Source organism: Artibeus jamaicensis, unplaced genomic scaffold, assembly GCF_021234435.1.
Source record: "Artibeus jamaicensis isolate MK-2021 breed Jamaican fruit bat unplaced genomic scaffold, CSHL_Jam_final scaffold_916, whole genome shotgun sequence".
Classification (NCBI taxonomy): Eukaryota; Metazoa; Chordata; class Mammalia; order Chiroptera; family Phyllostomidae; genus Artibeus; species Artibeus jamaicensis.
This window is the reverse complement of record NW_026522059.1, coordinates 1027948-1045222: the sequence shown is the minus strand read 5'-3', so window position 1 is coordinate 1045222 and position 17275 is coordinate 1027948. Positions and strand designations below refer to the sequence as shown.

The 17275-nt window shown below is 59.5% G+C and overlaps 1 protein-coding gene across 1 annotated transcript; it reads left to right on the top strand.

Annotated features, from left to right (window-relative positions):
- The first annotated feature begins 3005 nt into the window (after positions 1 to 3005).
- On the top strand, positions 3006 to 8720 carry LOC119064760 (cytochrome P450 11B1, mitochondrial-like). The gene is made up of 9 exons (XM_037166626.2): positions 3006 to 3317; positions 3679 to 3834; positions 4945 to 5144; positions 5262 to 5465; positions 5628 to 5782; positions 6977 to 7143; positions 7518 to 7596; positions 7683 to 7877; positions 8036 to 8720. The coding sequence occupies exons 1-9, from the start codon at positions 3082 to 3084 to the stop codon at positions 8147 to 8149; spliced, it is 1506 nt and encodes a 501-aa protein (XP_037022521.1). The 5' UTR covers positions 3006 to 3081; the 3' UTR covers positions 8150 to 8720.
- The last annotated feature ends 8555 nt before the right edge of the window (positions 8721 to 17275 follow it).

Here is a 17275-nt window from a genome sequence, read left to right as displayed (position 1 = left end):
ACGGTGGGAGCAGCTCTCTGGCTGGGGTGCCGGAAGCAGAGCCCGTGCCTGGTGACTGTCCCAGGTCCCTGCACAGGTGGGAGGGGCGGACAGCTCTCCCGGGAACTGGGGTGTTTCACGCAGTGATGGGATCAGTCCCCAGAACTGACATCCGAGCGGGGGGAGTGGCCCCAAGCCAGCCAGGTGGCCCGGCTGGGCAGGAAGAGTCCAGGGGGGGCTGCCTGCAGGGGTGTGGGAAGCAGGTAAAAGGGCAGGGTCTTGGGACCCTTTTCTGCCATCCTCCCCTGCAGTGTCTTTTTTTTTTTAACTTGGTTTATTTTTCTTTTTTTTAAATATATTTTATTAATTATGCGCCCCCCCATTTGGTACCCAGTCCACAACCCAGGCATGTGCCCTGACTGGGAATCAAACTGGTGACACCTGGGTTCACAGGTCGGCGCTCAATCCACTGAGCCACACCAGCCAGGGCAATGACTTAACATTCTTAAAAAGTATAAATCAAGCGCCCTGGCTGGGGGGCTGTTAGTCGGAACATTGTCCCCTACACCAGAAGGTAGCTGGTTCGAGCCCCGGTCGGGCTGCCTGTGGGGGGCAACTGATGTTCCCCACACACTGGTGTCTCTCTCTCTCTCTCCTTGTCTGTCTGTCTGTCTGTCTGTCTGTCTCTCTCACTCACTTAAAAAAAAGGGCCACAAAGCATCATGCACTTGTCCCAACACTGGTAGACACCAGTCTCAGGACTTCTACAGTTTAACCAACTCGATCCCCGAAGTTACTAGCCCTGGTCAAAAACGCTATCACTCCAAGAACTCAAAACAAAAAGCTGCAAGAACCCTCAAAGGGTCATTTAACTCCAGATTATTCAAACCATCGGGGAAGTATTTAAAGAGGTCCAGAGACATCCGAATAAACGTCAGTTTTACTATCTAACAAAGGATAATAGAGAACAACAGACACCCAAATGTGTTACACTCCAAATCTTATCAGAACAGAGCCAACCGAAACCAGAGCTGATGGGGACTGTGGGACCGCAGGGACTCCGCCGCACCCGTGTGCGCACCCGCCCACCTCGTCAGCTCGGCTCAGTGAGGGAGGCGACGGCTCTGTGCGGGGGCTCGTTCTTCTCTCAGTTCAGGCCACTCGTCAGAGCGGTCCTGCTTCCAGACGCCCGCAGCGCAGCTGGGCGTGTCCTCCCATCCGTCCGAGCACTGACCGCCCGGCCCTGCCTCGCTTCCCAGGTGGGACGAGGTCGGGCGTGTTCAAGGCGCTGAGGCCGCAGACCCGGCTGGGTGATCCTCCAACAGCGGGCAGGGCACAGCAAACGCTCTCATCCTGGCACCGCCGTCCGCACCGCAGTGGCCTGCCCTCCCCAGGGCTGGGGGTCCCTCCTGGGCCCCCTCTCTATGCACTCAGAGGTTGGAGGATGGGCTGGGCCCTGGCTCGCAGCTCTGAATTGGAGGACGTCCCGGCCGCACGTGACTCGGGAGCTCCTGCCCAGGAGGCCCCCGCAGGTCTGGGGCAGGTGGCCGGCACAGCGATGACCCAGGGCAGGGGCCCTGAGCCCCATCTGTGTTTGCCAGTGAGGCAGTGAGGCGAGGAGGCGCTTCTAGGACCTGGCCCTTGCTTTTAAAGCCGGGCCCTGGACTTACGGGTTGGCACCTCCGTGTCATGGCTCCTCTGGGCAGGAGAAACTGGCTCTGGCCTGGCTTCCTCCAGGCTCACTGTTCAGGGACGCAGCTGGCACGTGTCTACACCCCCCAGAGGCCTGAGAACAGACCCAGAGGCCAGGAAGGGGGAAGGCAGGTGGGCAGCAGGGGAGGCCTGGGCCGGGGCACCTGCGTGCAAGGTCAGGCAGCGCTGCAGCCTGCGTCCCTGCCCAAGGACAGCTGTGACACCACAGAGGCTGAGACTCGTCGTCCACCCTGACTGTCTGAGGTGGCCTTGGCGGGGTCTGACTCATCGCCCCCACCGAGCAGTCCCCAAGGAAGGCTTGAGGGCCCGCAATGGAGTGAGGTCAAAAACGAGACTCCCCCCAGGTGGCAGCCCGCCCTGCCCCGGAGCCTGAGCACAGGCCCCCCGGACCCCATCCCCGCAGCAGGGTCAGGCCTGGCAGGCACAGCTCCAGTCCCTGCCACCTGCCCGGCGACCTTGGGAGGTCACAAAACCCCCGGACCTCAGTTTCCTTGTGTGAAAAGGGAAAGGAGGGCGGCCAGAGCCACCGCATGGGGTGCTGCCAGGAGCCGGCAGGACAGCACCGGACCCCGGAGCAGGCCCGCGCTCCCGGGATCGACGCCACTGTGCTCCCACTGGGGAGAGTCCGAGGAGAGCGGGGAGCCTGCGGCCACAGCCAGACCCCCTCCTGCCCCTGCACCCGGCTCTGAGTCCGCACCCCAAGAGCCCTCGGCAGGACCAGCGAGGGGGTGAGGGCGCTGAGCACAGGACAGCTGCGTCTCTCACCTTTCAGCCTGAGGAGTGACCCTCATCTCCCGAGAGTTTGCTGCCTGACCAGACAGACAGGCAGGCTGCGGGCCCCTCAGTGCCACCCCCAATTCCGCCTTCGGATTTCCCTAACAGCCCCCAGGCTTCTGTCTCCACGCCCTGCGGCCTCACAAGGCCCGGGGAGCGCCGGCAAAGCTCGTGCTCGGAGGATCGGAGGAGTGTGCAACCCGCCCCACTGCCTCCTGCTCCAGGACCCGGACAAGGAGACGAAAATAGCCAAGGCCCCCCTCTCAGCCCCTGATAAGATAAGGGGCTCATCCATCCTGCTCCCTTCTCTAGGGGTGGGGCGTGGAGAGGCCTCAAGTCCCTCCCGGCCCAGTGCAGCCCCCAGCCCCGACTCGGCACCTGCCCTGGACACCCACCCAGCCCACGGCAGGCCTGTGAGATTCTGGGACAAGGCACCCATCCCTCCCTCTCCTCTTCTTCCGGCCGGACGCCTCCAGCCCTGACCCCTGCAGCCCTGACCCCTTCCCCGGGCACCGGGGACTAGTCCAGGGACACTTTCTCCCATGACGTCTTCAGTTGGCCAGCCACGCGTCCTGCTGATAAAAGGACCGGGCTGAGGGCCTGGGGGGAGCCTGCATGGCGTTCCGAGCCAGGGCAGGGGCCTGGATGGCGGGGCCCCGGCTGTGCCTGCGCCAGGCACACGCACTGGCCGCCAGTGCCCCTCCGGCCCCCAAAGCGGTGCTGCCCTTTGAAGCCATCCCCCGGTGTCCTGGCAGCGAGTGGCTGCGGCTTCTGCGGGTCTGGCGGGCCGGCTGCGAGGACCTGCACCTGCAGATGCAGGAGGCCTTCCAGCAGCTGGGGCCCATTTTCAGGTGAGGCCTCCCTGCCCTCCTCCCCAGCACGCCCTGACCCTCTGCCCCGCTGGCCGCCCAGCCCCTGCCGGGTACCTGTGCCCTGCACCCTCAGGCAGGTGGGTGGGCTGCACAGGGGAGTGTCCGCGGCCCAGAAGACCGGCACCCCTGCTCGGCTCGTCGCGAGGTTCCGGAGCACTCCGTGCACACCTCTGGCGGGAGGTGCACCAGCAGCACAGCGGCAAGGCTCGGGTTAGACCTCGGGAGGGCCTGCCTGCTCAGAGCCAGGGCAGGGGACGGCAAGGTCAAGAGGAGACAGTGCGGACGTGTCGGCTGAGCGGGGCCTGGGAAGGGCACGGCCACGGCAGGCTCCATCCCGCAGGTATGACGTGGGAGGCAGGCACATGGTGTGCGTGACGCTGCCCGAGGACGTGGACAGGCTGAAGCAGGCGGAGGGCCGTCAACCCCATCGCATGGTCCTGGAGCCCTGGGTGGCCCACCGGCAGCTTCGTGGGCACAAACACGGCGTGTTCTTGCTGTGAGGGCGAGTCTCGGTGAGGGGGGGATGGACAGCCTGGGAGCAGAGGAGGCGGGATGGGGAAGACCCGAAGCAGGCCTGCCCTGGGCCCCTGGGTGAGTGGAGAGAGCGTGACCACAGGGCAGTACCAGGGGGCAGGGCACGGCCCGTCCTGGGCGTGAGGGGGAGCTCCCCGTCCGGCCAGGGAGTCACAGCCCCGCAGGCCTGAAGGAGGCCGGCTGCGCCTCGCGGGGCCGGATCCCGGGGCTCCCGAGAGGGCAGCCACTGGTGCCTGCGCTCCATGTGTGTGTGGTGTCTGTGGGGACAGTGCACGGGGGCGGCCACACCTGTGTCTGCGTGCATCTGCCTGTGTGAGTGCATGCCTGTGGACATGGTTATGTGCGTGTGAACAGGTCTGTTTGCCCATGGGGGGTACCAGCATATGTGCTCATGCACACACATGTGTGTGCAGCACGTGCTTGCCTGCGTGTGGGTTTCTGCTCACTGTGTGCACATGCACGTGCTTGCCTGGTTGGAGCGTTTTGTATGTCTGTGTTCGTGTGCTTCTGCTGTGTGTTCTGTGTTGTTGAACATACGTGTGCAGCCTTCCGTGTGTCTTGGGCACCCTTCTAGGTGCATGTGCTGACCCACGTCCTGTAGGCGGGTGTTTGAGTGCCTGTGTGATTGGTCTCAACCCCTGTGGGCAGCTGGCCTTAGGAAAGGTGTTTATGCTTGACTACGGCTGAGAAGCCAAATCCGCCCTCACTCCCTCTGGGACGTGGCGTAAGTGGAGTGGGCGCAGCTTAGCAGAAGGGCCAGCCACCTCTCAGAGAAAAGGCCCCACACCCACCAAGGGCCAGGCACAGGGCCAGCCGTCGGCACGAGCAAGCTGAGTGAACTGCACGGCACTCTTGGGCGGAAGCGTGGCCTCACCCTGCTGCAGAGTCAAGCCCCCAGAAACAGCTCGCGAAGGCCTCCCTGCGAGAGGCGCGCAGCAGCGGGGGTGGGCACACAGGCAGCTGGTGCCCTTGGACCAGCGGACAGCTCCCCTTGGGGATCAAGAAGGTGGGGTACAGGGATGGGGTCCTGCTGCTGACTAGGGTGCCCTGAAGCTTGCTCTCTGCTCTATAGAAACGGCCCTGCCTGGCGCTTGGACCGACAGCGGCTTAACCCAGATGTGATGTCACCGCAAGCTGTCCAGAAATACACCCCCATGGTGGATAGGGTGGCGAGGGACTTCTCTAAGGCCCTGATGGCGAGGGTGCTGCAGAACGCCCGGGGCACTCTGACCATGGACATCCAGCCCAGCATCTTTTACTACACCCTAGAAGGTGTGGGGTCTGGAGGGACCTCGCTGGGCCTGGGACCAGGGGCAGGAGGGCTGGCAGGAGGCGGCTGCCATGTGGCCCCGGGCTGCCACATGCTCAGCAGCCCCGTCTTTCCCACAGCCAGCAACTTGGTCCTTTTTGGAGAGCGGCTGGGCCTGCTCAGCCAGAGCCCGAGCCCAGCCAGCCTGAACTTCATCCGCGCCCTGCAGGCCATGCTCAAGTCCACCATGCAGCTCATGTTCATGCCCAGGAGCCTGTCCCGCTGGACAAGTGCCCCGGTGTGGAAGCAGCACTTCGAGGCCTGGGACTACATCTTCCAGTATGGTGAGGGCCCAGGGGTGCTGAGGCTTCTTCTCCGTCCCCTAGCAAGTGGGCGCCAAGGCGGGGCTGGGCAGGAGAGGGGGCGGGCGCTGCAGGCTGCCGTGTAGGACGGCAGGGGCGGAGCCTCCCAGCACCAGGCCCAGGGCTCCGTCTCTGCGCCCACAGCCAATGACTGCATCCAGAAGATCTACCAGGAGCTGGCCCTCGGCCGCCCCCAGCACTACACAGGCGTGGTGGCAGAGCTGCTCCTGCACGCAGACATGACCCTCGATGCCATCAAGGCCAGCTCCATCGACCTCACTGCTGGGAGCGTGGACACGGTCAGGCCGGCAGCCAGCCCTGCCCGTAGAACATGACCCCGCACGACCCCAGGCGGCACCCTCCCGGGCCCAGGGTCCCCGTGTGTGCCACCAAGATGTCTAGTCTGGGGCCTCTCAGTCCCTGAGGCGGGCTCTGAGGGGAGGGCACCTGAGGGTGGCCTCTCGGGGGAGGCTTGCGGCCCGGTGGGAACGGAGCCCCAGGCAGCCTGCGGAGGGGTGAGGCCTGGGGACGACGCAGGGCACAGGCCCCGTTCAGACCGACGGGGTCCTGGCAAAATGGGGATGGCCGACACCTGGGCATAGGGCACCCTGCCTGGTGACAGATTACATTAGGCTTTCCTCAGGGATCCTGTGGAGGTGACAGGCTGGCGACGGGAAGGGCAGCACAGGGCCCCACCATGTGGAGGCCGGAGCAGATGCCAGGCTCCGGGGTGTGGAACGCAGCCAGAGGTCCCTGCCTCTGGGCCCAGCCCCCACCTGCCAGCAGCTCAGGGCCGCTCTGGGCCTGGCACCTGGGGCGGCACAGATTGGTGCCGAGACACTGTCGTGAGGCGAGAGAGCCCAGGGGAGGGCATGTGCCTCCAGGGACAGCTCTAGGCAGGCGTCCTGGGGACAGGGACTTCCAGTTGAGTGTGGAAGAACCACAGGAAGCCAGACAGGCAGGAAGAGGCAGTGCAGGGGTGCAGGGCAGACAGCAAGGGGCGGCAGTGAGGGGGCAGCAGGGGCTGACTCCTGCTCCCCAAGGTGCCTCGTGAGCCCTGGGGCCCCTCTGCTGAAGCAAAGGCTGCAGCAGACAGGTCACTGCCCACATCAGGAGACACAGGGGGGACATTGCCATGGGGATGGGATTTAGGAGCCACTCAGTTTCCCAGACCCCAGGCTGGGCTTGCCTCTCCCTGCACAGAAATGACCCGGGGCGGGCGGGGGGAGTGGGCGGGGGGGGGACTGGGTGGGGTCTGGCCGGCTGCAGATGCCCAGGGAACGTGATTCCAAGGGAGCAGGTGGGTCAGGCTCCAGACCCCACCCCAAGCAGAGGCAAAGGTGAGCCTGTCCTGGAGCCCAGGGCCTGAAGGTCTCAGCTCCCCGGGCTCTGCCCTGTGCTGGGCACGCCCGTCACCCTGACGGGAAGTGGCCCTGGGGGCTGCAGTGCGGGGCTGGGGCCCAGGCCTGAGGCTGTGCCCACGGCCCCCGCAGACAGCCTACCCCTTGCTGATGACCCTCTTTGAACTGGCGCGGAACCCTGAGGTGCAGGAGGCCCTGCGTCAGGAGAGCCTGCTGGCAGAGGCCAGGATCTCAGAAAACCCCCAGAGGGCACCTGCAGAGCTGCCCCTGCTGCGGGCCGCCCTCAAGGAGACCCTGAGGTAGGTGTGGCTCCCAGAGCTGCCCCAGCCACTCTGGGCCACAGCCTGCAGGGCAGCGCTGGCCAGGTTGGGCCGCAGATCCTGGGGCTACAGGCAGCTTTGCCCAAGGAGGCACCCCCTGCACCACCTCTTCCCTAAAGAGGCAGGGGCGCTTCGTCCCCTGGGATCCTACCTCCGCGTCCTGGGCACCAGCCTCCAGCCTGTCCTCCTTCGCCTTGAGGCTGCTCAGGCTGAGGGGCTCAGGCTGGGCTCTGGGGACACGTGGATGCAGCTTCCCAGTGACGGAGGGTGGGGAGCTGCCCTGCAGCGCCCTGGAGGAAGCAAGCGAGGGGCCTGTCCCAGCTGAGGACCCTGTTGGCTGCCCCTGTGCACAGGTTGTACCCCGTGGGTATCACTGTGGAGCGGCAAGTGAGCTCGGACCTGGTCCTGCAGAACTACCACATCCCCGCTGGGGTGAGCGAGGCCCCACAGCCTTTGCAGCAAGCCCGCCCGGCCTGCGCCAGCTCACCCTGCCCCCCACCCCTTTCCCCGCCCCGCAGACACTGGTCCTCGTGCAGCTCTACAGCCTCGGTCGGAATCCCTCCGTGTTCCCGAGGCCCGAGGTCTATGACCCCCAGCGCTGGCTCAAAAAGGGATCCAGCACCAGGCTCCCCCACTTGGCCTTTGGCTTTGGCGCACGACAATGCCTGGGAAGGCGCGTGGCCGAGACCGAATCGCTTCTCCTGCTGCACCACGTGAGGGTCCTGCACCTTCGGCAGCCGAGGGTGGAGGTTTGGGGGCGGGGCTGCGTGTGGGGCGGGGCGTCTGGAGGCGGGGCGTCTGGGCCCCCAGAAAAGCAGAGCCTTGGGTGGGGCTGACCTGTAACCCCGGAGGACCTGCGCTTCTGTCCTAGGTGCTGAAACACTTCCAGGTGGACACGCTAACGCAAGAGGACGTAAAGATGGTCTACCGATTTGTACTGATGCCTTCCACCATTCCGCTCCTTACCTTCCGGGCTATCAGCTAGTCGCATGACCACAGCACCAGCCCGGCCATGCCTCCAGCCCCCCTCTGCCTCACCCCGGGCCATCTCTCTTTCTCTCCTGGGCCCTGCTTTCTGAGCCTCACCACGGTCCAGCCAGCACCTCACACAAATGTAACAGCCCGGGCCTCTGAGGTCAGGCTTTGCCAGGTGGGGCAGAGCTGGGGATAAGTCTTGGCTGCAGGTCCTGGTTATGTTCCAATCCCACCAACACCTTCTCCTACAAGGAGCACCTTCAGAGGGCCTTGACGCCTACCCCAGCACCCCAGCACCCCAGCACCCCAGCACCCCAGCACTGGCTCCAGGCTTCTCATGTGTCCACCCAGAGGGCCTCCGACCTTGTCCCTTGCCTCCCTGTCCAGTCTCATAAGCCCTCCACACCCAAATCCCACCCCCCCCATGCGAGAGCTGACTGTGTGGGTCCCCTGTCCTGCTCTTTGTCTTTCAAACTCCGGGCTTCTTGTCTGTGATGCTCCTGCCCAGAGTAGACCCTCTGGTCTGCAGCTCTGCCCACCCACCTGCTCTGCCCAGCCCCTGCTCTGCCCACCCACCTGCTCTGCCCACCCACCTGCTCTGCCCAGCCACCTGCTCTGCCCGCCCACCTGCTCTGCCCAGCCACCTGCTCTGCCCGCCCACCTGCTCTGCCCACCCACCTGCTCTGCCCACCCACCTGCTCTGCCCACCCACCTGCTCTGCCCACCCACCTGCTCTGCCCACCCACCTGCTCTGCCCACCCACCTGCTCTGCCCAGCCACCTGCTCTGCCCAGCCCCTGCGGCTCCTCCTGCTGCTGCCAGTCCTTGTGGCTGAGTCTCCCAGCCAAGGACCTGGAGAGGCAGGTCCTCAATACTGTTTCCTAGAAGAAGGGCCACCAAGAAGCTGACTGTCATACCTGATAGCCACCTGGAAGCAGGAAGGGTGGTGAGCCCCACTGGCCAGCATCAGGGTGACCACAGAGAATCCTCTGGAAGAAGGAGACGGGGTCACCTCAGCCAAGTGCAGCTGTGTGTCCCCTTTAATAAAGCCCTCTGTCTGAAGTGCCTGCTGCCTCTTCACACTGACCCTCAGGGCAGGGGCCACCCTGACCTCGTGCGTGGAGGAGGCCCTGAACAGCTGGGAGCCCGCTGGGGTCTCCTAGATGGAAGGAAGGGCCTATCTGTCCCACACCGTTTTGGGCCAGGTGACACCCTCCACATAAAGAAGCGTCCTGGAAGCCAGGCTGGGAGGTGGGGTTGCTGCACTCTCCCCCCCCACCCCCATGTCCTCTGGTGAAAACAAGGCACCGAGGCCACACCAAGGCAGTGAGGGAAGAGGGCCCACCCCCTGGCTGCACAGCCTGCTGGCACTGAGACGCCCCAAGGGCACCGTGTTCAGTCCCTGGGTGAGTTCAAGGGTGAGCAGGAGCCTCCACGCTCCACTTGAGCCACAGTGAGGGGGCTGCAGCCCCACAGCGCTGCCCACCTACCCTGCCCTGGTCAGGTACACTGTGGAGGGGACTTGGGAAGTCCCAGGGAGGGGGGAGGAGGGTCCAGGCTCTGGTCGCATGGGCACAGGCTGGGGCCCTGGCTCCCCACGTGGGCCAGCCCTCGCTGCCTCCAGCCTCAGCTCGTCACAGGGCATTTTGAATGACAATGAGCCCTGTTTCGCCGGTGAGGATGCCACAGGATGGCATGTGGAAAGCCCCCAAGTCGCTGCCCCCCCCACAGGCACACACTAAGTGGGAATTTCTCCTCCCGCCTCTCCAAAGCCCCTGCACTGCCCGAGGCCCAGCTGTGTGGCCCGCCAGCAATGTGCGACGGCAGCAATGGAGTCAGAGTCAAATGTCATTGCCTTTCCAGGAACACGTGTCATTCTGCAAAGCTCAGCGCACGAGTCCCTGGACGTTCCTGGCAACCCTAAGTGGCGGGCACTTTCCAGATGAGGCAGCCGAGGCTCTGAGAGCTCAGCCAGCTGCCCAGGGCCTCCCAGCTCATGGAGCCGGGATAGCAGTCCCGCCTCTACTGCCCTTCCCGCTTCTCCCCGTTGAAGGGCTTTACTCGGGCCGTGAGCATGCACGTTTCAGAAACTACATCTGACTTGAAGCCTCTCTGGATGCTTTCGAAGATCATCTTTTGGCCCTGGATGGTGCGGCTCAGTGGATTGAGTGCTGGCCTGCAAACCAAAGGGTTTCTGGGTCCAGTTCCAGTCCCTGGGTTGTGGGCCAGGCCCCCAGCACAGGGCGCGTGAGAGGCAGCCACACACTGATGTTTCTCTTTTTCTCTTTCTCCTTTCCCCTCCCCTGTCTCTAAAAGTAAATCAATAAAGTATTTTTAAAAATATAAAAATCGTCTTTCAGTTCTCTATGTTCCTTCCCTTTCAGAGTTAAAGTCTGCAAAGGCATCCTTTTTTTTTAGTTATTTTTATTTTTATTTTTTAATATACTGCATTGATTATGCTATTACAGTTGTCCCATTTCCCCCCTTCATTCCCCTCTGCCCTGCACACCCCCTCCCACCCACATTTCTCTCCCCTCTAGTTCATGTCCATTGGTTGTACATACAATTTCTTTGGCTTCTACATTTCCTATACTATTCTTAACCTCCCCCTATCTATTTTGTACTTACTATTTATGCTTCTTATTTCTTGTACCTTCCCCCCCCATTCTCCCCTCTCATCCTTCCCATTGATAACCTTCCACAACCGTGATCTCCATTTCCGTAATTCTGTTCTTGTTCTAATTGTTTGCTTAGTTCATTTTTGTTTCTGTTCTTGTTTTTTAGGTTAAGGTGTTGATAGTTGTGACTTTGTTGTCATTTTATTGTTCATATTTTTGATCATCTTCTTTTTCTTAGATAAGTCCCTTTAACATTTCATATAATAAGGGCTTGGTGGTGATGAACTCCTTTAATTTGACCTTATCTGGGAAGCACTTTATCTGCCCTCCCATTCTAAATGGAAGCTTTGCTGGGTAGAGTAATCTTGGATGTAGGTCCTTGCCTTTCATGACTTGGAAGACTTCTTTCCAGCCCCTTCTTGCCTGCAAGGTTTCTTTTGAGAAATCAGCTGACAGTCTTATGGGAATTCCTTTGTAGGAAACTGTCCCCTTTTTTCTCTTGCTGCTTTTAAGACTCTTTCCTTCTCTTTAATCTTGGGTGATATAATTATGATGTGCCTTGGTGTGTGCTTCCTTGGGTCCAACTTCTTTGGGACTCTCTGAGTTTCCTGGACTTCCTGGAATTCTATTTCCTCTGCCAGATTGGGGAACTTCTCCTTCATTATTTTTTTAAATGTGTTTTCAACTTCTTGCTCTTCCTCTTCTCCTCTTGACACCCCTATGATTTGGATGTTGGAAGATTTCAAGTTGTCCTGGAGGCTCCTAAGTCTCTCCTCATTTTTTGAATCCTTATTTCTTCATTTTGTTCTGGTTGAGTGTTTATTTCTTCCTTCTGGTCCAAACCGTTAATCTGAGTCCTGGTTTCCTTCCCATCACTGTTGGTTCCCTGTACATTTTCCTTTATTTCGCTGTTTATAGCCTTTACTTTTTCTGCTATTTTGTGACCATACTCAACCAGTTCTGTGAGCATCCTGATTACCTGTGCTTTGAACTGTGCATCTGATAGGTTAGCTATCTCTTTCTCATTTAGTTTTATTTTTTTCTGGAGATTTGATCTGTTCTTTCACTTGGGCCTTTTTTTTTCTTGTCAGGGCACACCTATTATGTTGTAAGGGGCAAAGCCTTAGATAATTGCAACCCACATGGCTGTGTTGTGGAACTGTATGTGGGGGAGAGGCCCCAGAGGTAACGATGCCACTTGCTCAGCTCTCTACCAGTTTTCAGTCACTTCCCCGACTACCCACAATCAAACTGGGCCCTTCTGGTGCTGATTCCCGGACAGATGGGCTTGTGTACCTTCTAGGACCCTGTGAGTCTCTCCAGTGAACTCTCCTGTGAGGCTGGGAGTTTCTCCTGCTGCTGCAACCCCCACAGGTTTTTAAAGTCAGAGGTTTCGAGGGTTTATTTCCCTCACTGCAACTGTGGATTGTGATGTCTCTCTCGCCCCCCAGTTGTTCCTCCAGGTTTGTCTGCACGCAGAAGTGGGATGGCCCGGCCCTCCAGCCCCTGATCTGATAGAAGCCCCGGTGTCTTTCACCTGTGCCTTGGGCAGTGGAGTCTCCCCCTGGGCCCAGTGGCTCCGATTCCATCCCGAACTGCTTGCCGTCCTCCTGAGGCACAAAGGTGGGGCTGCTTGTGGTCTCCTGGAGTCCGGGTGGTCACACCTTCAGTTCCTGGAACAACAGCTGTTACCTGCATTGATTACCGAGCTCACTAGCTATCACCTGAACTACGACTTTCCAACTCTGGAGTCCCCGGGGTTTGGAGGCTGTGACTCAGTGTGTGGGACACAAGCTCCGCCTCCTCAGGGAAGGTCCGCACCCGCGTCCATTGCAGGGGGAGGGAAATGGCTTCACGCCAGGCTTTCTGCCCAGCGCTGGAGGTCCCCCCTGTGCTTCCCCCACCTCCCCAGCCTGCCGCCCCTGAGTTTCACAGACCTTCCTTGCTCTCTCTCCCCAGATTCTCACATACGAAAAGAACTGCAAAGTGTCCACCGGGTGTTTTCTCAGGCCCTTGAGGTTTAGCTCCCAGGCCGGGTCCCGAGAAACACTTGCCCCTTCCTCTGGGCTTGGACCGGCTCTCATGGAGTTTCTCCTCCATTCTGCCCGGCAGGACTCTCGCTGGCGCCCTTTTCCTTTTCTCTCCGCTCCCAGAGCTGAGGCCACCCTGAGGTGTCTGTCGGGTTTGGGGCTGAGGATGAGTAGTCGCTCGGCAGGGCACCGCCCACAGGTCCCAGCGGAGCGCTGGCCCCACCATCGGCAGGCCGAGCAGGTCCTCTCGGTCTCTCATCCATTCATGTAACACAGATTTCTGCAGCCCCCAGGTGGACCAACCACAGCAGCACGCGTGGGGAGCGGAGCGGTGGGCCCTGCCCACAGAGCTCACCGGGCTGGTGGCCCGATTCTAAGGGAAAAACAGGAAGCTGCGGGGGGTCCTGTCCGGGCAGTGGGGAAGGGGCTGGCGAGCATGGGGAAGGCCGCCTCACCCAGCATCCAGGCCTCCCGACAGGGACCATCACACTCCGCAGTGTTGCCTGGACCAGGGACAGAGAAGGAGGGAACCAGACGGAGCAGGAGGTCCGGGAGTGGACGCAGGCACAGGGGCACGTACCTTTGTGCAGGCCCGAAGGGCAGGCACTCTGTCAGGGGACACTGGTGGGGCAGGACCCAAAAGCGGGGGAAGGGAAGAGCTGGATGACCCTGGTCACTGCCACCAGCTCCCAGGTGTGAAGCAGCAGGAAGAAGCTCTTAGGAAAAAAGGCAGGAGTGGGGCCTCCTGGCCTCAGTGTCAGGAACCCCTCTTATCAAGACAGAAAGTGCACAGCAGGAAGGAGAAGCTGGCAATGCCCAGCACAAGACAACTTGGAGCCTCTGCGAACCTGATGTGGAGGGAAGGACCCCGCACCCCGCCGGTGTGGGGGGGCGTCCAAGTCTGACGGGTGCTGGCAGGGGACTCCCTAGTGTAGGGGACCGGTTTGTCTTGGCCTGGCAAATGTGACTCAGCTCTGGGAGCTGAGCTCTGTGTGGAAAACCTACAGAAGCGAAGTGGCGGGCAGGAGCCAGGCCTTCAAACCGAGTTTTCCTGCGGGAATCGGGCCTAGAAAATGCATACAGACTGTTGTGGCTTGCTCTTGCTAAAACTCCCTCACCCTGGTCTAAAACAACAAATGTGTATTGTCTGTCTTCAAAGTAACTTCCAAAGCCTGTGTGAACTTTCCCAAGGACAGAGCTGGTCAGCTCGCCACCATTCCCCTCTGCATTTTCATTCCCCTGATTGTACCTAAAATGTAGACATTAATGTTCTATGTAACAGATAATAGATCTTTCTCTGATGTAAGACCCCAGGAAAACAATAAAAGCCTGTCTAGGCAAGGGTCACGTCTCTCCCCTCTTGAGAGAGTGGTCGTGCCTGTTCCCTTTTTCTCCACAGGATTGTTGTCGCCTGTGCATTCATTCCCGCCGTCGGCCACACTGGCGGACTCTGCTGGCCAGGGCCCGCCACACCCCAGGTCTCCGAGGGCTGTCCCAGGAGAGTGCCACACACTGGGTGGCTTGAAACAATGCAGATGTATTAAAACGGTAGGATTCGGTCACAGTCCTGGAGGCTGGCAATGCGGAGCCAGGTCTGGGCGTCGTCCTTCTGCCTGTCTCCGAGAGCAGGTCCTGTGTGGACGGTGTCCTCACCTCCAGGCGCTGCTGTGACCGAGGACAGGGAGGACGGGGCGGGGGAGCTGCCCTCCTGGCGCAGTTGCCGCGAGTGCTGACTCTGACGCAGCCCGCGGGCGAACAGCGTGTTTGCGGCAGAATGCTAGGAACTAGTTTCAGAAGACACCGAGGCCGGCCTACGGACATCCAGCTCCGGGAGATCTGCAGACCTTCAAGCTGGAGCCGGGATGACGCGAATCCAGAATGACTCACCCAAGGTGAGGCACGGACTGTCCGTCACTGACCTTATCGGGATGGACTGTGCTCATCTGCATGTGGAGGACCTTTCAACACCCTCCCTTCATCTCTTCCTTCTGTCCCCCTCGCCCTCCTTATAAATCAGCTGCCTCCACTGGGACATGGAGATGGGCTGTGAGACCTGAGTCCCGTCTTCCAAGTGGCCAGCACTGGCAACTAAACCACTTTCCTTTACATCAGCACCTGCCTCTTGAGAACGGGCTTTTGTGGTGGTGGGCCTCTGGGTCTGCTTTCGGTTCCAGTTTTTGACGACTCCGTGGACTCCGAGGAAGGCCCTGAGGGCCTTGGGGTGGGTTGCCAGCCGCCTGTGACAGGCTGACCCTGTTGATGGGCGACACCTGGTTCTTCTTGCCAACACATGTAAAGAATTACAGATCAGCAGATCTATTAATGTGCAATCATGGATAATTAGTGATCTGTCCGGAGCCGACCAGCATCCGTCCCTTGACACAGTCGGGACAGATGAGATGCACCTGCACAGCAGAGGCAACTGTGGCTGGACTTCCTGTCTGTCTCTCCCTTGCATGTTTGTTTTTGTGATTAATAGGTGGTGGGATTTTTAGACACCTGTGTTTCTGGTCCAATGATCCGCAGAATTCCAATGAAGTTATACAAAGTGATTTCTTGGCCAGAGAACAAAGTCCCCCCTAATGAAGTAGCTCCTGAATGTCTAAAAGTTGATGGAGTAACAGCCCCTCCTCTACCTTGGACAGGAATATACATTAATTAGAAGTAGACAGACAAAGAAACAGGAGAAGCTGGTTAGCTAGAACAAACTAAGCACGAAGAAACAATTACCAAGGAGTCAGAGTCCATAGTACATAAACATTCTAGACAGAAAGATAGATAGCTAAGTTAGACACCACAAAGGCCTTGTAATGAATTTCCTATAACCGCTGTCCAGTCTAGAGTATCCTTTTGACCCATGCCAAATTCTAAGAACTTTAATAAACATCTATTCACCAATAAGACATTTAAAACTCTACATACAGCTATTTCTAATTGTCTGATGAATGGCTCTCCTGGTCAAAACAACCTTTGTTTAGCATAGCTGAGTCTATGGAACTTCTTGTGTGTTTCCAAGTTATGTCTGTATTGGTTTTTTCTGCTTAACTGATCACGCCACGCACCTGTTCCTTCGATGCCATGTAACAATCTCTATAAAAATAAAGCCTAAATCAAACTCTGCAAGTTCAGTCCAACCCACAGAGGCTGGCTGTTCTCCGGCATGCAACTGGGCATCTGACTGTTCATTCGCCGCCTGCGCCGTCCAGCCTTCGGGAACCCTGAGACCTGCCGAGGCTGGACCCCAGGAGTAACCTGTTCCCAGGGAAGAGAATGGCCTAACCGAAATGGGGAGTAGCGAGGGGCATACATTCGGGGCAAGCAGAGTGGCAAAACAAGGGGCTGCCGAAGGTCAGCTTGGTAAGCCCCCAGGTGCCCAGAGAGCCAAGGGTGCCAAAACTGCGAGTCCTTTGTTCTGAGGATTTATATAGTTGGTAGGATGGGAGTAAAAAAAGTTTCATATTGACTGACAGGTAGGCAGGGTGCCAGCTCTCCCAGATCAAGGGGGGCGGGGATGCGATGATCCAAACTTGTGTGTGTGTGTGGGGGTCTGTCAGCCCTGATCTTTATCTTGTCCAGACTCTGTCTGTTCATCTTGTTGTAAAACAGATGTGTGAGGACAGCAGGCAGTTAATGAAAGTCGAGGCGGTTACTCAGAGTCGTTTACGGGCTCTTTCTTTAGGCGGCAGGGACTTCCTCCTAGAGCAGACAGTGACCAGAGGCAGGCCAGTAACCAAAGCTGCTTTATGGGCTTCTTCCTTTGGGCACTATGGACCCTCTCCAGCCTTCCAGACCTGGGGATAAAAGCAGTTTCAAGGGCTTTCCTTCCCAGATAATGGGGATGATACACAGAGTTTCAAGGGCTCCGGCCCCAGGGCTAACCTCGTGTTTCTGGTGAGCCTGCAACACCTGTCGGCACGATGGGACCAGGCTCAGGACGGCGGAGTCAGTGGGTGAGACGGGTCTCCCTCCCCCGCCCTGCCTCGGTTCACTGTTCACTCTACCTTGGTGCTGGGAGGCGTTAACCTTCAAGCAACAAGAAGACCCCGCGGCAGGAGCCAGCGTGGAGGTAACAGTCCCCCTCTCTGAGGAGTACTTGCTGGCGACACTCCAAGAAGAGAGGTCGGGGGACGACAGAGTCTCCGCAGCGCTGCAGTCGAAGGTACCAGGGGTGTGGGCAGAGACTAACCCGCCTGGGCTGGCCGTCCACCAGCCACCGGTGCTGGTCCCGCTGTCCAGTACAGCGAGCCCAGTCAGAATAAGACAGTACCCTGTACCAGCACGGGCTAGGCAGGGGATTGCAAGACACTTGCGGTGCCTGCTGGAGGCAGGCATTCTGAGAGAGTGTCAGTCTGCATGGAATACCCCTTTACTGCCTGTGCAGAAGCCCAGGACCCAGGATTACCGACCGGTGCAGGACTTGCGGGAGGTAAATGCCCGAGTCGAGACAATACACCCTACTGTCCCCAACCCTTACACTCTGTTGAGCTCA